General features: G+C 39.8%; 1 protein-coding gene across 1 annotated transcript in view; it reads right to left on the bottom strand.

Annotated features, from left to right (window-relative positions):
- hydin (HYDIN axonemal central pair apparatus protein) overlaps positions 1 to 24,349 on the bottom strand; it is an 81,598-nt gene extending 57,249 nt beyond the window's left edge. Inside the window, exons 1-16 of the mRNA XM_038706541.1 lie at positions 24,291 to 24,349; positions 23,648 to 23,771; positions 22,226 to 22,351; positions 20,341 to 20,460; positions 20,040 to 20,174; positions 16,485 to 16,684; positions 16,005 to 16,129; positions 7,800 to 8,001; positions 7,335 to 7,521; positions 6,444 to 6,543; positions 4,331 to 4,452; positions 2,668 to 2,891; positions 2,386 to 2,453; positions 1,922 to 2,163; positions 1,138 to 1,238; positions 187 to 322 (exon numbers count right to left, since the gene is read on the bottom strand). Of these exons, the coding sequence (XP_038562469.1) occupies positions 187 to 322; positions 1,138 to 1,238; positions 1,922 to 2,163; positions 2,386 to 2,453; positions 2,668 to 2,891; positions 4,331 to 4,452; positions 6,444 to 6,543; positions 7,335 to 7,521; positions 7,800 to 8,001; positions 16,005 to 16,129; positions 16,485 to 16,684; positions 20,040 to 20,174; positions 20,341 to 20,460; positions 22,226 to 22,351; positions 23,648 to 23,749 (2,190 nt within the window). The 5' untranslated portion in view covers positions 23,750 to 23,771; positions 24,291 to 24,349. The remainder of the gene's footprint in view (positions 1 to 186; positions 323 to 1,137; positions 1,239 to 1,921; positions 2,164 to 2,385; positions 2,454 to 2,667; positions 2,892 to 4,330; positions 4,453 to 6,443; positions 6,544 to 7,334; positions 7,522 to 7,799; positions 8,002 to 16,004; positions 16,130 to 16,484; positions 16,685 to 20,039; positions 20,175 to 20,340; positions 20,461 to 22,225; positions 22,352 to 23,647; positions 23,772 to 24,290) is intronic.
- Positions 24,350 to 24,676: the final 327 nt, after the last annotated feature.

Below are 24,676 nucleotides of genomic sequence, written 5' to 3'. Positions count from 1 at the left end.
TTCAGTCATGTCGCTCACCTCTACCACATATTTTTTTGTTGTAATGGGCTGCAAATGAGCCATTGTCTTAAATATGCATGTGTCTGCAATGACAGGTTTTGTGCTTGTTTATGTCACTATTCTAGGAGCCTACCATATACAGTACACACACAGAAATAAATAATTTACTGCAATGATCTAATTAACCTGGTCAAGCACGACGAAGCAGGCAGGCAGAGTGCTTGTGTTGATCAGCTGCACTTGCTGTTCATAGGAGTGATTGAGGAAACACCTTTGAAAGTCTAACACTGGAGTCTCCACCACAATATCAGGAACAACACACCTATTAGCAAAGAGAAATAGAGGGGAAGGCAGACAGACAGAGGAAAAGAGAAGAAAAGATCTGAGGCTTATTTATGAATCACAACAGTAATTGCATTGCGTCAAGCCAAAACTGGAGCCTATTAATTAGAACGGATTCATAAATTTACAATGACGGTGATTGCCGTGAGGAAATCAGATACCATTTCCCTATTCTGAGTGATGGCGCAGGTGACATTCAAATGTATTCTTATGCAAATTGGGCTCTGAATATTTAACACATAGTCCACAGATTTGTCGACACCTGTATGGAAGTTCAATGGACCACATTTACAGCTTGTCAAAGCATCAGCGACAGCCAGAAGCACAGCAGAGGTTACTGCCAGAAAAAAGGCGCTTTACTTTAAGAGAAAGGGTGATGGGACAGTTTGTAAAAAGCAAGATGAACCTCTGCTGTTTTGCAGTGTCTTGTGACACAGTATTAACACATCTTATGTCAAAACTTATTTTCAAATTTAACAATAAGTTTAGAAGTAGTGATATCCCATCTTACTAGGACAGAGGGATGGTGGTTCAAGTTTATTCATTCATTCATTTTTCATGAAGCATCTTTTCCAAATAGAAAAGATCAAACAGTATATGGCACAACAGAAAAATACAGGACAGCTGACCCAATAATCTGTTTATGGCTTTAATGGGGAAAGTCACACTTAACTCTAAAGTATTTTTGCAACAAAGCAAACTTCAACTTTCAACTGATGTTTGCATATTAAAGAGTGCGTATGTGTGCGTATGTGTGTGTGTGTGTGTGTGTTCACATATGTAAATGTGTCCGACCTGGCAATGATTGGCAGAGTCGTGATCTCCTCCCCGACACCCTCAACATCCACCACCAGTGCCAGCCTGTATGTCCTGACTGTGTTGGAGCACAACGTCACCTGTACATATAATATACAGTTCAGGTTCAAAAGATACAGTGAGTATACTCACATTAAACCTTTGAACACAATTTCATTTGGTAGGTTTAAGTCTGTTGCCATAGAATTTCAGATTAACTTTAAAATTTTAGATTAGATGGCACATATTTGTTGTCAATTGTTAATTGTTGTTGTTCTATATTTTTATATTGTCAATTTATATATTTATGTACACAATATTCTCTTCCTTTGCAATACGTAATGCACATGTAAATATCTGCCACATTCTTCTTTCTCTGCAAATAGTTGTATTATTTTCTCTATTCTTTTATTATTCTTAGATAACTTGCATTTGTTTATTCCATATTTATATATTTCTACATTTATTTATGTCAACTGTCTATTTGTCTACATGTAGCACCTTATCTCCAAAGCAAATTCCTCATATGTGTAAAACACTACTTGGCAATGAAGCTCCTTCTGATTCTGATTCTGACTAATGCATTCCAGGACAACTTAATCTCAAGTCTTCTCAAGGAAAGAAGTTTAAGCAAGCAGAGCAGTGTTCAATGCTGAAAAAAGTAAGCAATCCAAATGTTACCTCTAAAACCTCACAGCTCTGGTATACCCATTTACAAAGACTTAATGTGCTGCTACGACAATTAATTTAAATGGGTCTCCCTTAATTTGTTAATTTACTGTACCTTAATGGTGACATCTGACATTTCAGCGACAGAGCCTGCAGCAGGGCTGACGGTAAACTCCACAGGCCGCGCATGAAGGTCTCTAGCAGCACTGCCTTGCCAATTGTTCATGGACACACTGGAAACCTGTTTAGCACATGTCACACTGGGAGACCCCAACCCGTCTCCTGGGACACGCAGGGCAAAGGTCATAGGCACCAGGGAGGTGTTGAAGAGGGTACAAATCAATGTTAGCGGGAAACCTGCACAGAGACAAAAGGAAAAATGGCCAAGATGAGAGAAAGAAAAACAATTAAGATGGAACAAATAGAACATAAGAACATAAAGAGGAGGCTAAAGTAGAAGACATTTTTCTCTGAATGTTGCGATTCTCTCGAGTACATGTTATATAGAAACTTAAAAACAAAAAAGCCAAAAAATTGTGGAAATAGGAAAAATAGCGACTAAGTAAATAAGTAACTCACCAAAGGCTACATCTCCAAAATCAAACTCTGAAACATTGAAGTGGAATGTGGGACCAATGACACCACCTCTGAAAGAGAAGACAAAAACATGAGCATTGAGAAACCCTGGAAATAACAACAGCAAGTGGAAAGATTCTAAAATAAGAACTGTAAGCGTAGTGTAAACTGATTCTTTATAACTTTAATAAGTAACCCTGTCACCACTTTAAAGGCTTTAAAGTTTTTATATTTACTGATAAATCTGAATGTTCCATTACAATCTGAGTTACTCGCTAACTTCACCTGAAGGTTAAGGTTAGTGGTTGAGGCTGTCCTGTGACAGTTAGCAGCAGGTCCTCAGAGAAAGTTCCCAAGATGCGACTGTGGAAGGTGACTCCCACAATCTGGCTGGCTCCAGAGGGAATAACACCTTCCTCAGGACTAAAGGAGAAACAGCGGCCAAAAGGGGTGTCAGGGCTTGACAGCCTGAAAGGGGCATCAATCAGTCCTCTGTTGGACACCAGCACCTGGATAAAAAGAAGGACCCACTGATTCAACACTCAAGTCATATTTTGTTTGTATGAGCGAGCCCCACTGTCAATCATCTAGTAGTATGCATGTATTGCATTTATGTTTGATGACCTTATCCACTTGAATATTGCAAATAGTGCTCTGGGAGCAACAGTTTTATTTTGCAGAAAACATTTGATGAATTTATTACAAGCACTAAAAAGAGAGAAGTATATGATTTGTTTTTATGTTGGAAATTTTAACAGTTCACTTAGTTTAGACTTAAAGTTTAGTTTTATTTAAAGGTTCAGAGTGGTAAGGGTTGCGAATTGCAATCATAGGCTCACTGTGCATTCACATGCTCCTCGGATGGTCCAATTTCCCAAGTTGTGAAGTCATTCTTTCAACTTCAGTGCGTTCATGTGCTCTTAAGACGGAATGTGAAATGGATGCTACTACAAAGATGTGTTGGATTAGCATTATCAGAGCATATAAACAACATGCAGACATCTAGTTCACTCTACAATCACAGCAAACTAACCATCATAACTATATTACAAACTACATGTTTGCAAAATATGTATATGCAATACGCCATTTTGCACAAATCAAAGTTCTGTATACTGTAAAGTAAAATAAAATGTCCCATGTACACTTTATTTGTCTTTTTGCAAAAAAAGATTTAAGGAGGAAAAAAAGATTCTGATTATTCCAACACAACATATACACCATCGGTCACCGCTCCCCCCCCTCCTTTTCTGCACACGCAGGAGAAGCTACGGTGTTGGATCTTGTGCTAAATAATACTTGTGGGCCTCCATTTGTCCACTTTTCTTACTTCTAATAAACCAGATGACTACTACTACAACTACTACTTCTGTTACTAAGGTTACTTGTTGCTGTTGTTGTTCTTCTTTGTACGCATTCAACGTAGTGAATGAAACGCGCTATGTAGAGCCGTTTGTCCGTTTGGGCTACTGTAGAAACATGGCGGCGCAACATGGCGACTTCCATGTAAGGGGACCCGCGTGTATGTAGATAGAAATAGCTCATAGCTAAGGTAATAAAAACATAACAGTTCAGTATGCAAGGTCTTTATACACCACTGAAAACATAGTTATGGATATATATATTGCATTTCTGTCAATAAATCCTCCAACATATTACACACTGAACCTTTAAAAGAGACAAAAATTGTATAATACATACTTCAGTATTGTCAAATTGTAAATATGGTAATTCTTGTTGTTAAGAGTCTTGGCTGGGGCACAAGATATGGATATGATATAATGTTCACTAATGGACAGAATAACATGAATACCTTGCAATGTAATCTTACTATAAAAGGAAGAAAGATTATGCCACACACAAACTGTACACATCAAGCGCATATTTTGTCCTATGTCATAACAATTTAAAGGGACACAACTGTTCACTTCGACTTAACCTTTCTTACCTCGTAACAGCTTTTGGCACCAATGAATACTTTGTTTTTCATGTTCATCAGGTTATAGCTGAGCTGGAGTTCAGGTCCCATGCCCTCACCCTTTATTGTTAAAGGTAAACGAGATTCACGGCCTGAGTGTAGACACAGACAGAGAAACCAAAATGGAACACTGTAAACGAAACATGAAGACACTCTTCATATCTGGCAGTCTGATGAACAAATCTGGGTTTGGTGATAGTGCCTACTGTAAAGTTTGGTGGAGGAGGGATAATTGTCTGGGGCTGTTTTCAGGGTTTGAGCTATTCCCTTTAGACCCAGTGAAGGGCCTGCTTGATGCTACAGGAAACGAAGATATTTAATCCAATCAGACACTTCTAACATTGTGCAAGGTGACAGTTTGGGGAAAGCCATTTGCTGTTGCAGAATGACTATGCCCCTGTGCACAAAGTGAGGTCCATAAAGACATGGCTGACCAGTTTGGTGTGGAGGAACTCGATTGGCCTGCACAGAGTCCTGACCTCAACCCCACTGAACACCTTTGGGAGGAGTTAATGCCTGGCTTTCTTGTCCAATATCAGTGCCCGACCTCACAAATAGAATGCTTTTGGCTGAATGGGCACAAATTCACACTCCAAAATCTTGTGGAAAACCTACCCAGACGTGCGGAGGCTATGATAGCCAGAAATATTGTTTGTAATTGTGCTGTAATTGACCCATGCTGGTCAGGTCATCACCTGCCTCAGAAAACATGGAAATCTATGTAAATCTGGCCTCCGGCTCAGAAGACACATGTGATGGCCACATGCAAATTTCCCAACAACCTTTTACTATCGCTGGGATGAATATACTGGGGCCTCATGACTGTCATATTGTCTAATATGAAAATGAGAGCAAGTAGCAATGATTCGGTCAGGGTGACTAAGGCATTTAAGCAGATTTAGGGGTTCTTCAACTGGTGGTACTTCAACCAAGTTTGATTGTGGATATCATACTAAGGAGAAGCAAGACATACACTGTAATTGAGAAGAGCAGTTGTCCTCTGACAATTAACCAACAGACAGACACTGTTTGCTACCTGGTCTAACCTTTGTCTGTACCAGCCCACTGAGGGAAGGAGAATCTTTTATTAGGAAGCCAAGCTATTGATTTGCAGCAGGAGTGCAGTCTGCTTGAAGTTGTTAAAACAATCCATTCCAAGGTGTTGAAGAACAAACAAAATGGTTATGCCCTCTGGTTCTAAGATGGTTTTGGTTCAAGAAACCTGCCTTTTGCCTTTTTCGCATGTTTCGCAGCCACCGTAATTTCTCCTACGTTTAGTAGGCAAGTAGTATTCAGTTGGCTGCGATCTGCAACTTCACTGCTAGATGCCACTAAACTCTACACACTGATCATTAAAATCAATTGCTGTTGAGATGCAATGTATTTCACATGTTGCATTAAAATGGATCTTAAATGACCAGTCGTGAGTGTCACCTTGCTTCCCTACTCATATTTTATCATTTGTGCAATACATATTTGAGGAAGAATTGTGGAAGCAATCTAAGATTTCCAAACATGTGAAATGAGCCAGCATACTGTAGGCTACTGTAAAGAAAGGCTCTGTTCCAAGGCTGGATGTGTTGTTAGTGTAGTTACAAATGTCAGTTGGATTTTGAATGAGGTTTCCTTACTTCTTGAACAGAACCCGAAAGATCCGGTGTCACATTAGCTCTCTATAAAAAGTTGAGCCTATACAGCCATGCTAACAGAGTGATGCTGAGTGGTGCAAGAATATTTTTTTCTATATTCAGATTCTAGGTTTAACATGTTAGCATGTTAACGGTGTTTACCACTTACCACAAAGTACAGCTGACTCTAAGTTGGCAAAGTCATTAGTCTTGCAAGTATTTGGCCATAAACCAAAATACTGGACTCATTACAGTTTGACCTGATGATGGCACTAGATGAGAAGTGATTATAGTTCATCCTGTCTGACAGTCCATCCAAACATTGTTGAGATAGACAATTTTGGTTAAAAACTATACATTGCTCTGTTGTTACTGGATTGTAAAGATACATGAAATAATGTGGGTTTGGATGTGAAAACTAAAGTTAGTGTTGTATTTTCTACATAGGCACTGACCTGTAACATCACAATATATGGTTTGTTGGTACAGTTTGGCCTCCTCTGGCTTGAAGACAACGATGAACCGTGCTGTCATTTTGGGCCATATTTCACCCTCCTGAACCATATAAAGATAAACAAAAACAATTGGTCATTTTACTTAAAGGATATAAAAGCGGACATGCATGTCCACTCTGTGAATGCATATTCCCTCATACAGAAAAAATACAACTACTACCTATGAAAACCTGTCTGTGGCTGTATAAGTATATGTGTGCATGGGTAGGTGGCTCTTCATATGTGACTGGCCTACAGACTGTATGCTCTCTCTCCTCTGTATGCCTCTCCTTCTGTCTCCTTTCTCCCTCTGGCAAGGGAACCTGGCTATGTTGAGTGGAGGAGACACAGGCAGAAATAAGGGAAGGCGGTGTCAGAACTGGTCAGGCTACCTGAAGGTCCCTGGGCAGAAAAGGCCCAATTTGTGACTCACCTGCCATTGAGGACATGAGGACTGGATTTACATGCGAACAAGAGATCTAATTACAGATCTAATCTTTCTGGGGGAATCCTCAACAGATTCTCATTTCTCTCCTTACAGCCACAATGCATCATAGGTGATATAGCATGTAATGAGAGTGTCCTTCAATCTAAGGATGTTTCAAACATCCAACCTGCTCAAGTGCCCTTGAACAAGCTACTGAATCCCTGCTAGCTCAGAGATATGTGTATATAGGTATGTTGTTCCCCATGGCATTTTAAAATATTAGATTATCATGAAAAGTCATTATCTCTGCAGCACAGTCTTAACGAGGAGAGAAACCTTACTAAGCTGCAAATCCATGGGTCTGGTGGACCAACATGTGAGACTGTGCAAGAGGGAGAGGATATTACACAGACACACAAACACACCGCTGGTTCCACAGTTATGCAGCTGTGTGGAAGCTCCAGGCGGTAGCCCTTCACAGCCTGGCTTCTGCGTTCCTGCAGGGCTTTGGACAGCAGCGGGAGGCGATGGATCGCTGTCGGGTCAGACTCACACTGAAAAAGCAACTGTTCCCTCTCATTTTCCTCCTTCTGCGGGAGCACTGAGCTTTCCCTAGAGAAAGGGAGGGAAGGTGAAAGGCAAAAAGAGCCAAACGAACAGTGTCAGAGACAAAGACAGGCAGAGAAAGACTTGTCAACAGAAATAAAGTGATGGACATTGAGCTATTTCTGGCAACACGTGCTGTGGTAAAGAAAAAAAATCATCAGGCAATTTTACTTGCCACCTGGTACACAGTGAGAGGGAAAGGGGGAGCTTAAACAGCCCACACTTCTAAAAAACCACATTCCTTCATTGTCTGTGTTAAATCATTTGTGTGCATTCATACATACCTCAATAAGCTCAGGGCCTCCTCTTGCAGGCTGGGCCATGTCGTCCAATAGTACTGAAGCGGGATATCACCCGTGTTGGTGAGGCACACTGTGTTTACGTTGGCCAGGGAAATGTAGGTCTTCTTTAACAGGACAGAGTCTGGTTCAAGATGAATGTTCAGTTCCTCACAAGTCCCATAAAGTCTGATGTAGACATCTTCACCTGAGCAGAAGACAAGCAAAACACTTTAACTTTAACAGATATTTGCACATACACTATGTCTTCATGTTTCACTTGGGACAAGGGGCACATATACCTTCCACTTTTGTGCTCTATGTGCATACCATTTATTGAAGTCTATATATTCAGACTGCAGCAGCACAGACAACAAGATCAAAGAATCTTGGTAATAATATAAAGCCGCAAATCAGTAGCCAATAAAAGCCTGCATTTATTTATTTCTAAATGTGTTTAAAGATTTATCTATAGAAATGAATCACACATAACATCTGAGATGTTTACAGCAATTCGGAAGTCTGGAATCAGGCTAGCAATACTGCAAACCTCATGTAAAATGGGGCCTCTGAAGCTGACTTGGTTTTGTGCTTTCTTGTTATGACATGCCCCGTTAATACAGCTTTAATATTAAAAGATGCATCTGAATGGATGATTTCAATAACTTCCATCTTATAGCTAACAGGTCTTCAGGACACACAGGAGTAAACTGATGCCACATACTGAATCTGCGAAAAACATTCAAATTTATTCCACAAAAAGCATGGCAAATGGTTATATATTTCAAATCTGTGACATATTACAACAATAAACAATAGGCAATAAAAACCAGATCAGGACCAAATCAGCCTTACCCCTGATCCCTGTTGCTACCTACTGTATAGCAAAGTAGGGCTTTTTAACTAACATAAATATTAGCATTGAAAATAAAATTTGAAGTGAAGTAGGTAGAATACAGTAGCTATTATGAAGAGAAGCATTAAAAAGAAGCATATTCTAAAGGAAACAGACTCCTGCTCCCACATCCTCTCTAGGCACATTCATCTCTTCATTGTCATAAGTAAGATGTGAGTAGAGGGGTTTGTTGTATGCTAAATGTGCATCTGTGGCGATTTAGTTGACACCTTACAAAGTGGAAGCCATTGACCCACACACTTTAACAGAGCAGTAGTGAGATTTTGTTTAACAACTCGCCTACAAAAGTCTCAGTCTTCTTGATAGATTTGTCCTTTCTCTTTGCAAAACTACACCAAAATGACTCAAATAAATTTCTTATTATTGCTTATTTAACAAGCAAGCTAACTTGGAGCTAGTCCTTAATTAAATCATTGCCCTAAATTGCCCTAGTTGCATGGGGGGAGAGACACTTACACAATGATACGCTGTACATCCAGTACTAAACTGGGAGCTACCCAGCGCAACAAAAATTCTATCCACTGAGCAGCCAGACTCCTCTGGGAGTCTGAGGCCTAATGTGGGCAATGGATAGAGGAGAAACGCACAGTGAAGCCAAAGACACGCTGCAAAGTCTAGCTTTGAAACACTGGATCTGGATCAAAAGGAGCCTTGCAGAGAGACTAAAATGGCTCCCAAAATATCCTGGAAAACTGGCATCCAAAACAACTTACTTTATTATGCTGCCAAAGCCTTTGAGTTGGAGTAATGTGAAATACATCAGGCTGAAATAAATATGAAACGTTTAAATTATAATGTAGTAGGCATAAGGAAAATATGATTTCCCAGCACAACACAATACAACTTCAAAGTATGTTTCTCTGGTGTCTCAAAACCACAAGCCACAAGAGACACAGACCTTAATGGTTAATAGGACATCTAATGAGTCTCTGTGGGTAACAAGGTGCCACCATCTCAACACATTTCACATAAGTGAGAGAAAGAGCAACAATAACCAGCAACAAAACAAGATGCAAAACAAGGTTTTGTATAAAGCCACCAAGTACAAGGGCTTATGTAAATGTAATGAGTCTTTATTTACATGGGACAGACTGGATCTTTAGCCTGTAGAAGCACCGTGCTCATCCTGAGATTACTGATATTTGTATACCTGCAGAGGTTAATTTTTTTTTAAATAAGGACAAATGCTCAGCTCCAACTCAACACACACAGGGACTTTTTTTGGATAAAACACAAGGGGATATCTGAATTCTGCTTACTGAGTTGTCTGGGATCCGAACTCTACAGGGTTCTCCTATCCATGTTACTGTGGTTCATAATTTCTTTGATATAACATCTCCCTAGCGTAAATGAAAACACAGATACCTTGGTGAATGAAATTACCAGAAATAAAAACTCAGATCAAAGTGACATGGAGGATTTTCTCATTTACAAGCTGTGCAACTCATAGAGTCCAAATGGGTATCATTTTATTGTGATTGTTGTGCTTTTCAAAGCTTGTCTCTAGCCAAAACAACCATGGACACTTTCCATTAATTACTTTTTATTCATGTATAACTGAATAGATAGAACGGAACATGATTAAACCTAAACGACAGGTCAGATTAATGGTTGCTCTGCAGGAAGGTGAGTTAGCTTTTGGCCGAAGATATACAACTTGACTCTGGTTTGACAGTGCAAGAAATGTCCAACAATGTTTAAATAAACAAGGGCACAGTGTCATTGACGCAAGGCACCTAAACCAATGCCCAGCACATATCATCCAGCTGCAATGCTGCAGTGTCAGCAAGTTCAGGGCTGCAGTTCCACTCCAACCTGCGGCAAGGAAACAGCAGTTTATTTTTCAAAGGTAGAAATGTCCATGTGTGTCATGTACAGACAAAATGAGTACAGGCCTCTCAAATTGTGCATGCAACATTTTTATAACTGCTGTTAATATTATTTATAGCTACTCTAATAAATTACAAATATACTTCTCACAAGCGAACACTAATTTGAATTTTATTTATTTATATTTTCTTTTTCCCATCATTGGTTTGCCTAAAGAAAATAAAGACTCGATTACAAAAAGTGTAAAAACCTGTGACATAACACTTATTTCCTGCCTGCAAGATGAGCAACAATCAAAATGCAGAGGCTAATACTCTGTTTGCCTGCAGGACGCAACATCAGCATTTCCCGGGTCCAAACTGCTGCAGCAATTAGGCTACTTTTCTTTCCTATTGGTGGATTATGTGTACAACTAGTCTGACAATAGGTGCGTTTGACTTCATGCAGCGCTGTGCAGCGCTGACGTAACGTGATGCATGCTGGACTTAAAATAAGGCATGCTGGTGTGTCCGACTTTCGCTGGCGCTGCAAAACGTCACCATGTCACATGACATTAAAACCTCGCGGGAGCAAGGCGGTGGCAGGCGCCGTGTCCGGCGGCCGCAGTTGCTTTTCCCCGGCTACACCAAGTTGACACCACACTATTGCCTGATTTGAAGAAAAATGCCGCGAGATCAGTCATTGATCGCAGCTCACAGTAAGCTCACGCAGGTAGAATGTGTCCGACTTGACAGCGCCGTTTTTTATTCCCCGCCCCTGCAGTCACCTGAAGCTCATGTTAGACTATCAAGTCGGCAAAAGTCAGCCGCCGTCATCTCGAATGCACCTACTGACTGCCCTCAAACACACTTGGTGCCACAAACACAAATCTTCCCCTGTGCACTCAACAAGCCCAAGATTTCCCTTCTCACTGACTGGTTCTCATGGTGACAACAAATGGCATTTGCATCTTACTCAGCACAGGAATAATCCACACAAGAGAAATCCCACCAGTCAAGGTCCCTCTAGATGAGGAAAAGTCCCTATCTATATAAAATTTCAGTTCAATTTAAATGTACGTCTACTGTTTTATCAAAAGCCTCAGTAATAGTAAAAACTGTAGTGTGACTTATTGAGCTTTTATATGCATCTACAACAAACTGACCCTAGTTCTGGTTGAGAGAAAAAATAAACCAGACTGAGAATAATGAGAGCTGGTTGAATGACCATGTGCGTCCTCCAGTGAAAACACATATTAGAATTCAAGGACTGTTTGAGTTTGCTTCCAAAGGGCCAATTATCAGTAAGTTTTCCATCTGCTAGAAAGAGGGAATACAAAAAAGCCTGGCACAGTTACACAGGAAAGCCAGGTCTTTCACTCTGCTGGGAAGACTACGAAGCTGTGAGATACCATCAGATGAAGAAGAAGAGAGAACAGAGGATGAGTGATAGAAGGAAATGAAGGAGAGAAAACTGAGAACAGGGGAATGCAGAGAGAAAAGCAATTATCTCCCAGCATCCGGATGCTATGACAGCAGTTGACAGGCAGGGAGAAATGCTGCTTATTGCTAAGCTTTCATCATCACTAGCCACCAACCCATCTTCCCCCCACTCGCTTTCTCTTCCTATAATTTCTCTTCTGTACACAGTGAGAAAACTTCTCAACCCCCTCGGCTACCTTTGATTATAGCACAAACAGCAGCTCTGTAGTGTGTGAGGACGCACATGAGTGTACTTACATTTTGGGTGACTGTGTGTGTTTATCTGCGGCTGCTTGCCATTTGTGTGTGTGTGCTGCTTTTGTAAAATGGTGCTGTGCTGAAGTCCCCTCGGCACTATCGCCCTGTCAAAGCAGATGCCTCAGCGCTCCCTAAGAGCTGTCCGTCTTTTCATTTAAATCAGCAGCAGTGACAGAGGAGAGGGAGGTGTGTGATGGGGGTGGGGTTGTGGGGGGGGGGGGGGGGGGGCTTACTGGAGCAGCACAGAGTCTCTATTCACTTTTAAGACAGAACAAGGATTGTCTAACATACCATGAGGGTGAACAAGTGAGCTAAGCACACTGTTATTTTTCAAAGCTACACTGCCTTTTAACTGACAATGTGGTAAAGATGCAGTGTGTACCTGCCTAAAGCACAGTGTTGTACATGCAAATTGACACACAACACACATGCATACACTGGCTAGAGCCAGTGTATGCTAAAGTCTCCAATTGCCGCTCAGCAGAGTAAAGCCTTTTGCAGGATGCTGACCTGAAACATACATGAGCGTGAGGTAGACAGGGCAAGGTGCTAAATTAAAAATGACAGTCTCTTGATGGGCTGTAAGTGGTGTTCTGGACGTGGGCTGGTCCTCTCATTATAAAAGCTTAATGCTGCTGAGCGCCGCTACTGTTCCCACTCCTTCAGCAGACCTGCTTGTTTACATAGCCACACAGCACCCCATGCTCCTTTAAGGTCACGCACACAGGTAAAACATAATGAAAAGTTTTATAGTACACAAAAAAAACTCTAATCCACAGATTTTTTCTATAGATTCTAAAGTTTTTGATTTTAAAACAATCATCATTAAAGAGCTGTACATAAATATTTTGTCGGGTCTCCCTGCTCTGTGAATGGTATCGCAATAAATTCAATGAAGCTCAAAATGAATCAATATAAATCTAAAGTCAGAACAGTTTAGCTCTTATCCACCATTATCCAATCATAAACAGGTAGTTTTCTCACAAGGTGACTTTGCCGCGGTAGAGTTTCAGGACTACTACTGATAACCAAACGACTGTCGTGTCAGCATGCTACTGAATTTTCCCTCACGTACACACACACTCACACACACACACACACGCACAATCTTTCACAGTAAAAATGGGGGTAGTGTACCCAGACAATGCATAACTAACAAAAGTGAACTCAAGTCCTCTTTTCCACATGGTACACAGAATAACACAGTTTTTTTCTACATAAATCCATGTAGGGTGTTCAAAACAGAGTGAGTTAAAGCAAAACAAGAGAAAAAAATCAACTGAACACACGAGCCCCAATAAAATCATCTATTCCAATGCACTGATGTTTTCCAGCAACTTTATCCTTTTACCTCTAATTGATCCCCTCGTGTGTCGACACGTCTTTCTGCCTTTGATGTTAAGGAGTCTAGCAAATTGTGCTGGGAACTGAGGCTACCCTTAAAGATCGTGTGACCACTGAATGTAAAACTACAGGATAGTATAAATGGGGACACAGCCCAAAAACCACTATCACAAGTGAGCAGATTGATACGGTGGCCCAGAGGTGCCAAATACAATACAAAAGCCACAACACAAATACAAAAGTCACAACAGAAATACAAAAGCCACAACACAAATACAAAAGTCACAACAGAAATACAAAAACTCAGCCAATTAAGAGGTAATTTGAGAATAAATCATAGCTGCAGAGACAGAGGAGTGGAGAGGAAACAAGGACCCTCAGGCTCCATCCACACTACTCTGTTTTAGTTTACAAACGCAGAATTAAACGAATACGATCTCCGTCCACACCAGCATTTTAGCTGCGTATCAGAGTTTACATTAAAACGACTAAAAACGCACATCTAGTGGCCGTTCATGTATACTAGGCACGCACATGCCGGTGTAAACATGAAGCAGATGGTCTCTTCCGTAGTTACAGAAGATTTGGCAAAATAATAAAGTAATGCAGACAAAGAATCAGACCAGATTTTTTTTTTTTTTTGCATGGACCAGTAACGAGCTGGGACTGTTAGTGAATGTAACACGGGAGTTTGGTGGCGGAAAACAGACTGGGAGTCGTCGCAAAGTAAACGACGACATGCACTGTACAAGCATAGGCAGATAAGTGTTATTTGCTCGGTACAGAATATTTTAATAAGAATACCGAGTCAAAAACTCTGTCAGTAGCACAATGTGTCTGCTTTGCATGACATAAGACCAAATCAGCGAGCCACGCGTGAGCATCCGCGTCATCGTTTCTAAAGTCCTCCATTTTTGCCCGTCTTCACTAAAACGCCCCCTGGAGTTTCAAAAGGAAAAACGCGGTCGGCAGCGTTTCCAAACTTTTACGCTTTAGGTCTTCGTTTTTGTCATTTTAGTTTGGACGGGAGGTGCAGACGTAGCAAAAGGTCTCCGTTTTAAAACGAAAACACAGTAGTGTGGACGGGGCCTCAGAAAATTGCGTTGAGCAGGAAATATAATACACCACAGCCATCAAGGGCTAAATACCCACTCTGTTCACAGCCCAGTTCCCTAAGGATGTTGTAAATTGTCCTCTCATTACCATTACTTATGTCACCTTTGACTTCATGACCCTAATTACACACAAACACTCACACACACACATAGGCTCCAAAGTAACTCGTTAGTATCTACTCATCTGCTACATCCAAGGTTAAAGGATAATTTTGAATCCACAACCAGCTATATTCATAAGAGCAAATAGTCGTACCCACAATGTTTTAGGTTTAAATCAAGCAGCAAAAAGAAGATTAGAAAGGAGACATTGCACAGTTAGTTGGATCATCTTGAGGAATCTATTTGTGCTGGGGTGCTACAGATAGGTCTGAGGATGGAAAACACTGATAAGGGCTGCATACATGACAGAGATAGGGACACACACGCATGCAATAATGTTAAAAGTACAGAATGAAACAAGCTGGCATATCATCTGCCTAAAGTGAATGCCTGTCTACCAGCCATTGTAGGAAATTACAGTAACCATTGTTTTGTGCATGTGTGTGTGTGTGACGATAGTGGGCCATGTTCAGCAGTCTTGTTCTGCTTCAGGGTGACCATTGCTGCAGAAAGAGAATCTCATTACAGTGTTTACCTCATAATAGTAAACACATTCATCCTTTTAGTTCCATTCCATTTGACATTGCTGCTTACGCAAACTCCGTTTTTTGTAGATTTTTGTAGAAAATATCTGCTTCCATCTGTGTGCGTTTGCATGTGTGTGCGTGTGCACGTGTGTGCCAAGCCATAACAGATCTAATGAGACAAAGTACTTTGAGGCAACACTTTTATAAAAGATACTGTACTGTATCAAATCTCACTATATACGGGTTCATGTTTGTGAATTACCAAAGAAAAAAGTTGTATTGATACAGTTGTCAGATTTTGATGAAGCCAAATGAAATCTGTTTGTGCGACACAGGAGAGACGGACAGATTGAGAAACACATATGACAAATAGGACAAAACATCTGAAAACTCACTGCCTTCTGTGGAAGCATTTAGAGTATACTAGAATTTAGAAGATCTGATGAGAAACACACTGAAAAAAGGTCATTCTTATTATTATAAAAATCTGTATATGCTGATTAGATAGCTGTGAATATTTCACTACAGCTCAGGGAAATCAAGAAATAATGTACGACGCTAGTTTAGCTGAGGTCATAACTTCCTTTAAAGTAATTTGTGTCACTAGCTTGCTCACAGTTTTGTAGTTTTGTTTGTTTTCAGAGATGAATTTTTCTCACCAGTGTGGTAATGCAGAAGCAGGTCCTGACTGTAGTCTCCTGCAGTCATGGGATTGAATTCCACAGTCACCTGCATGCCCTCGCCTACATCAAGAGCTCCACAGGAGGGTGTTATTGAGAAAGGCCTGGATTAAAATGAATACAATTTCACTGGATGGAATAAAAACACAGACATTAAGGCTTGGACTTTTATAATAGCCTAGGTGTAATGTTGTTTTGTGAGAAGAAACCCAGATATTGAATAAAACATGTAATCAACAGTAATTACTATAAATGTTAATGAAATGTATACTATCACCAAGTATAGTAGTAGTTCTTGAAGAGGTTGCTAAGCAAATTGTTTGATTCTGCATTAATTATATAATTTACATATTATACTCACAAATGTAATTTTTTAGGTATCTAATAACTATTTGCTGTGTAGTAAACTATAATAGATGAAATCACTCAAACAAAAAACCGTCCTGTTTTGACCCTCACCTCTGTGTGTGTAGCTGGAACATGGCCTTGCAGTTTCCTATGTTGCGAACTAGAGTAGTCCGCTCTGTGGAGGCTTTCACAAGACAGACGGGTAAATGGAGCTCGTCACGAAAGTCAAGAATGGCACGTGGCCCAATGGCATGGATTGGGACCTCAAATCGTTCTCTCTCTGTCACAAAAACCAGTCTGTGGTGATAGTCCTAGATTAACAAAATGAAAAAAATATTATTGAAGTGTGTTAGGTGAATCAGAGCCATCTGCATGTCAGCAAGGTCCGGATGGAGACACAAGTCACAAATACACACATATTCTGAATTGTTTTTTTTTCGATTAGCTACTAAACCATTGTTTTAGTATTTTCTAATATAAAGTGTGTGTACACCACTACTCAACCACAAAACATGTACATAAATAACAAAACTAAGAGTACAGCCATGCCAGTGGGTTGTAGTTAACATTAGCATACTCACAAAAACAATACTAGCATGTTGATGTTTAGTAGGTATGATATTTTACCTTATTCGCCATCTTAGTTTGGCATGTTAGCACGCTAAATTATGCTAATTTGCATTAAACACAAACTACAGGTGAGGCTGACCAGAATTCCATTAATATTTGGTCATAAACCAAAGTATTGGACAAATAAAAAAAACTGACCTGATGATGGCACTAGTAGCAGTAGTCAAGAGAACATACGTTATTAAAGTTGAACCACTAGGGATGATAAACATCTACCATTGTCCAATAGTTCCCTTTTCAGTGTTTTCCATCCTCAGACCTATCTGTAGCACCCCAGCACAAATAGATTCCTCAAGATGATCCAACTAACTGTGCAATGTCTCCTTTCTAATCTTCTTTTTGCTGCTTGATTTAAACCTAAAACATTGTGGGTACGACTATTTGCTCTTATGAATATAGCTGGTTGTGGATTCAAAATTATCCTTTAACCTTGGATGTAGCAGATGAGTAGATACTAACGAGTTACTTTGGAGCCTATGTGTGTGTGTGAGTGTTTGTGTGTAATTAGGGTCATGAAGTCAAAGGTGACATAAGTAATGGTAATGAGAGGACAATTTACAACATCCTTAGGGAACTGGGCTGTGAACAGAGTGGGTATTTAGCCCTTGATGGCTGTGGTGTATTATATTTCCTGCTCAACGCAATTTTCTGAGGCCCCGTCCACACTACTGTGTTTTCGTTTTAAAACGGAGACCTTTTGCTATGTCTGCACCTCCCGTCCAAACTAAAATGACAAAAACGAAGACCTAAAGCGTAAAAGTTTGGAAACGCTGCCGACCGCGTTTTTCCTTTTGAAACTCCAGGGGGCGTTTTAGTGAAGACGGGCAAAAATGGAGGACTTTAGAAACGATGACGCGGATGCTCACGCGTGGCTCGCTGATTTGGTCTTATGTCATGCAAAGCAGACACATTGTGCTACTGACAGAGTTTTTGACTCGGTATTCTTATTAAAATATTCTGTACCGAGCAAATAACACTTATCTGCCTATGCTTGTACAGTGCATGTCGTCGCTTACTTTGCGACGACTCCCAGTCTGTTTTCCGCCACCAAACTCCCGTGTTACATTCACTAACAGTCCCAGCTCGTTACTGGTCCATGCAAAAAAAAAAAAAAAATCTGGTCTGATTCTTTGTCTGCATTACTTTATTATTTTGCCAAATCTTCTGTAACTACGGAAGAGACCATCTGCTTCATGTTTACACCGGCATGTGCGTGCCTAGTATACATGAACGGCCACTAGATGTGCGTTTTTAGTCGTTTTAATGTAAACTCTGATACGCAGCTAAAATGCTGGTGTGGACGGAGATCGTATTCGTTTAATTCTGCGTTTGTAAACTAAAACAGAGTAGTGTGGATGGAGCCTGAGGGTCCTTGTTTCCTCTCCACTCCTCTGTCTCTGCAGCTATGATTTATTCTCAAATTACCTCTTAATTGGCTGAGTTTTTGTATTTCTGTTGCGACTTTTGTATTTGTGTTGTGGTTTTTGTATTTCCGTTGTGACTTTTGTATTTGTGTTGTGGCTTTTTGTATTTGTGTTGTGGCTTTTTGTATTTGTGTTGTGGCTTTTTGTATTTGTGTTGTGGTTTTTGTATTTGTGTTGTGGCTTTTTGTATTTGTGTTGTGGCTTTTTGTATTTGTGTTGTGGTTTTTGTATTTGTGTTGTATTTGTGTTGTGGCTTTTGTATTTCTGTTGTGACTTTTGTATTTGTGTTGTGGCTTTTGTATTGTATTTGGCACCTCTGGGCCACCGTATCAATCTGCTCACTTGTGATAGTGGTTTTTGGGCTGTGTCCCCATTTATACTATCCTGTAGTTTTACATTCAGTGGTCACACGATCTTTAAGGGTAATGTCTCCTTTCTAATCTTCTTTTTGCTGCTTGATTTAAACCTAAAACATTGTGGGTACGACTATTTGCTCTTATGAATATAGCTGGTTGTGGATTCAAAATTATCCTTTAACCTTGGATGTAGCAGATGAGTAGATACTAACGAGTTACTTTGGAGCCTATGTGTGTGTGTGAGTGTTTGTGTGTAATTAGGGCCCTGAAATCAAAGGTGACATAAGTAATGGTAATGAGAGGAGAATTTACAACATCCTTAGGGAACTGGGCTGTGAACAGAGTGGGTATTTAGCCCATGATCGCTGTGGTGTATTATATTTCCTGCTCAACGCAATTTTCTGAGGCCCCGTCCACACTACTGTGTTTTCGTTTTAAAACGGAGACCTTTTGCTACGTTTGCACCTCCCGTCCAAACTAAAACAACAGGGAAAAAAAGACTTAAAATGAAGAAGTTTGGAAACGCTGATGGTTATAAACATACAAAAACGTCAGGGGATCACCAAAGTCATTAGAATTAATCCTATGGGAACCGTGAACAATTTGTATCAAGCATAGCATTGTAGAGATATTTCAGTCTGTCAATATCTTTGGTCTGTGGACTGACCGACCGACAGATCAGATGCCATCACTAGAGCCGAGCTGCTAGCAAGACTGAAAACAGTGTGGTGACCACTGTAAAACAGCCACAACACACATGAAGGATTATGTAACTTTTAATATAATGTTGGTACATTCAATGCTGACCCTTGCTTTTCAGGTTTCACTTTCACCCATAGTATCAATAATAGAGATGACAAAAGGATATGCTGGTGTAACATCCTGCCTGATCTGAGCCTTCTGACTTAGCCATTGGCAGAGATCAGTGCACAAACTCTGAGTGCAACGTGAATACATCCATTATAATGTATAGTCTGTCATTGATGTCATATTATTTATTATGTATTTTTGCTATATTATTGTCATCAGATGGAGTGCTTACTTAAGAGTATTATCTCTCTAATTTCACATTCTTACCCACATCGCATCCTCTGCTTCCCTACAGGCCGGATTACAGCTTCATCTAATCATCTAATCTAAATTCTATATCAGCCTCTTAAGTGCAGGTTACCTTGATACTTCATTGTGCTTCCTGAATTCAGCCTTCTAAGTATGATTATTCTATGGAGCAGTCAGACTACCTCTGTATCCAGTACCTTGTTCTCCTGCGGGGTAAAGGAGACAGCGAAAGTAGCAGACATTCCTGGTGCAACCTTTGTACATGCCTCCTCTGGACCGACCACATGGAATTGCTCCGAGTCCTGCATCTCCAGCTTCACTTGTCGTGAAACCTTGACAAAAAACATCAAACACACTTTAAGCCCACACGGCTGACAAAGTGGTCAGAGAGTTGGATTGTTTCTGTTTCATTTCACAGTTGTTTGCTTGACCATTTCATCAGCTCAGCAGCCATGTTGTTAGTGTAACTACTTCTTTATTCATCACTCATTCACACACCTTGTCATTGTTGAGGAGAAGTAGAGGTAACTTGTAGGTCTGTCCAGGAGTGAAGTTCTGGAAGACCAGCTCAGATGGGTAGGGCTGGAAAAGCGGCTGATCCATATCCACCAAGGACAACTGACACAAACACACACACACACACAGTATAAAATAACTCCAATCAAAGTAGATCTTTTCTAAAAAAAATCACCACATATACAGTATTAATTTCCATCCCTGTCATTATTAAGGGAATTATAACAGTAAAGATGAATAGTAAAGATTACTGTTTTTTAATGTTGTTTTTTTAAAGTCACCCATGGTAGTTCCTGGGTATGAGTATCCTGGGGTGCTCTAAATTTTCAAAAATATGTATTTCCAATTTAACATACAGGGCTTACTATATACTAAATTTGCATAATGATATGCATTTATCACATGATATTGCATTCTTTCATGAAAGCCCTATACATTCAATACACTAAATGTAGCTACGTATCTCTAACATGCATCATATTCAGGTTAATCAATTAAATGTGGTTATTCATGTGTTTTTTTCACAAAGTCAATTTATTTGTAGTAGCTACTTATTTATTAATTCATTCATAATAAATATTTTTGTATGTTTATAACCATCAACATCCATCTGGTTCATTGATACTTGAAAAGGGAGATCCGGTGTTATTGTCATGTTGAGTCATGGCTTACTATGTTTTATTAATATATTAAGGCATGACAGCAAGGTTACACCGTTATTGGATTGCTAGCTGCCATTTGCATCTCCTTCATCCACTAGTAGCCTACACTTTTACTTCACTACCCTCTTTCACTGTGTCATTGACAGTCAAAGTGAAAATAATACTGTATTGTATATTAAAGTGTGCAGTTTTGTGGCATTCTGGATGACCTAAAAAAGATCCTGCTGGTCATTGCTCCCACTTATCACCTGCAGTGGCCCACAGTGGAGGTTACTCATATTCACATTTGCATATTCGACAAGTCAACAAAAAATGTGAACAGGGTGAGAGGCAAAATGGGTCCTCCTAATGATGATGAGGGTGCATTTATTAATTTCATAGGTGAACTTTTGATGACATTTTTGCTCCAAGCCCCCCGTTAAATTCTGACTCTACAAGTTCAGAGCATTCAGTGACATTGTTTGCCCTCAGCCCATCAATTAATGCCTGCTGACTAAGCGGATGCAGCTTTGGAACAATGTAAATGACCCTAGAAGACAGCACAGTCACTGTAATGCAGGGGATTAATATGTCATAATAAGAGGTTTTCATACATTCTTGTCTTTATTCTGGTTATATTTAAATATATTTATTCATTTATATATTAGTTCAGCCCATAGGATCTCACATCTGGCTTGGCCAAAGTGTTAAACCAAGTATGGTAACTGGAGCTAAAGTATGTGCAATACAAATGCTGTGCTGTGTAAGTAACATTGGGAACATTTCACAAATGCAATTTTATATACCTTACTATATACTGTATCCTTGTGGTCAGGAAATGTTTTATAGTTGGTAGACAAGTTGTCAAAACCTAATGTAGGTTTCAATGTATTTTTTGAGACTCAAATGTTATAGTGGAATCCCTAGGGTTTTATTCTCAAAAAGATGAAAGGCGACAGCCGAGGCTTGTCTGCAGATGGCAGTGGCAATGGCAAACTGCTGTCCAACTTTTATCTTTTGCTGTCACTGTCACACTGATGGTGTTGGATCAGCCTCTAGTATGTGCTTCAAGTTCTTGGAACACATGACATGTTTAACTTGTTTCATCAACTTGTAACCATTTTTTCTGGTTGCTCTCTCATAAGAATTTAGTATTATTTTGTGGATAATGACAGCATAGCAAATAATTAAGCTACTGAAGTGTCACAGTATTAACTGGCATTTACTTTGTGATGCGTAGTCTTGCCCATGTCAAGCAGTTCCAGGATGCGGGGCGGGTGCACCTCGTTGATGTTAGCCAGGCGCTCCTCTGTAGACTTTAACATCTCCTGGGTGTAAACAGATGGACTCACCTGCAAATACACAGGAGCACAGGCTATTATGTTAACTGCATTGGTAGCCTGTTTCCTGTCTCATCAGCAGTGATGAGGCACCACATCAAACAAGACTGTTACGACTGATAAAATGGAAGAAAGGATAATGAGCTCAAGAGCTGTAGACTGTCACTCACGCAGCTGTCAGATATGACACAGATGCACAGACGCTTGGATCAAGAACATTTACTTGAGCTAATTTCATGTGCTCAAATAATGTTAATATTCTGCCCTTCAGTGAGGACTATCTGCAGCATTTTGTGCTTAATATCCTCTTTACACATTCCTCTGGCACCGTTTTATCAGAGCACCCAAGGCAAAGAAACATCTAACTGCACTTAGCCTATTTCAAAGTTAGGTCAGAAAAGGATTTTAGCTTAAAATCGAGATGAATAATGTAGCAGAGGGGTGTTATTGTATATGCAATATTTAATAGCTGCTAGTTAGGTGTGTATTCATAATACACTCCTTTCTATTATTCAGAGACAACAAAGTTGCTCTAGTAAACACTATTCTATATAAAGGGAAGTTGTGAAATAATATGGCTTTCCTTTAGATGGTGACTTCTCATAAAAGTCTCCTAAAATGTAATCAGTTGGTGTTTACACGGAGAAATGCAGGCATGAAACATTGTGCTGTGGGAGATAATAGTTGCACTATTATCTCCCACAGCACAAACACAAATGTTACGTTGTGTTGTTTTATTAAAAACACTTAGCAGTAGACATGCAGAGGGCATACACCATGATAGAGACTGAGAATATTTTAGATAATAATTAATGCTATACTGTTTCATTATTAATTAGTATATGCATTGCACTTTATGTTATTAACGCAGATAATGAGCACAACAAGATTTGTTATATGATTAAGAAACATCAGCTATCACCAAACTTGAAATCAATACAATTAACTGTAAGGACACATTATCAGCTTTATGTGGATCTCATACTGACTTGATGAAAATCTAAGTCCTTCTTCTTGTCACCTACTCTACAGACACAAGCAGCCAAGGAGAGAGCAGGTGCCTAAAATTGCTGAGCTGAGGTCAATGCAACAAAACACTGCAGTTGTGTATTGATTTTTGTTCCCTTTGAAGGCAAGGTAATTATTAGGACAATCTGTCAATTGAAGCAGCTTCTTTAAAAGAATGGGACAACTTCCAAACCATGGGTCACAGGAAATTGCCCCCCTGGTTTCAACATCTGATTAATTTCAGCTGGATACTTCTAAATCTGTGTTAAGCAACAAGCTGTCATGGCATGATTTTCTCACCTTTCTTGGCGTGTCTTCATTTAGAACAAGTTTATAATTGCAAGGCGGAGACACTTTGCTCCTGAGCCACTTTGTTCTTGCGTGAAGCGGATTGGCTGTCATTTTTAAAGTTAGGAAAATTCACCTGCAAAAAAGAAAAAAGAAAAAAGAAAACAAAAAGGTAACGTTAATGGAAGACGAAAGGTGTCATTTAATAAGCGCTAATGAAGTGCCCCTTTTATTGCCTTCTCTCTAATGTGACAGAATTACCAGAGATGTTTTTCCCTTCAATGTGATGCTAATGTGTAACTTAACAACTAAGTTAGGTAGGTTAACGTTATCTTTAGCAAATACCGTGCAGTGCATGTCCTCCAAATCCCCCAACTTTTGGAGGGTGGTTTCTAAGCTTAGGCTACTTTAAACTGGCCAAAACAACTGTAATTACTTATAATTAGAGTTAAATATAAACATTTTTATCGCACTAACTTGACAATACTCAACACGCACGTCATCCTGCCGACTCGCTGTCGGTTACATTAATGTTATTATTAGGCAGTAAAATCTATTCTACCTGGATAAAAACTTCTCTTCTGTCACTTAACGTTCGAGTAAACTCAACAAGTGAACTTTTCCTGTTGCAGTAACAAAAAATGTTAAGTATTACCACTCCGTAGGTGAATAAACACCGGATGAAGCTGCCGAAATTCAGCCACGAGCTCCAGGGTCCCATTCGTTGTGGTTTGTTGCCTTGGCAACGCACTCAACGACCTCCCAGTAAACTGTTTTCTGATTGGCTACCGGTTGCTGTATTTAAAAAACTGTGACGGTATCTGTAACAAAGTTGTTTCATATTGGCACAACTCGTCCTTGTTAATAAAAAATAACGAAGAAATCAGGTCATACCATGTGAGCAGTCATGAGACCATGAATGAGATTGTCTCATTATGTAACCCTGTTGTAAAATAACAGTCTATAGGGCTATTGGACACAAGTGACTTTGAAAAGTTTAAAAGCAATATTAGCCTATTTCCTCCATTTTTTTACAACTGC

The sequence above is a fragment of the Micropterus salmoides genome, unplaced genomic scaffold (genome assembly GCF_014851395.1).
Source record: "Micropterus salmoides isolate LMB-PRFRI ecotype aquatic unplaced genomic scaffold, ASM1485139v1 Ms_hic_scaffold_8, whole genome shotgun sequence".
Taxonomy (NCBI): Eukaryota; Metazoa; Chordata; class Actinopteri; order Centrarchiformes; family Centrarchidae; genus Micropterus; species Micropterus salmoides.
The sequence above is the reverse complement of the archived record's forward strand: the minus strand, read 5'-3'. Positions and strand labels throughout refer to the sequence as shown.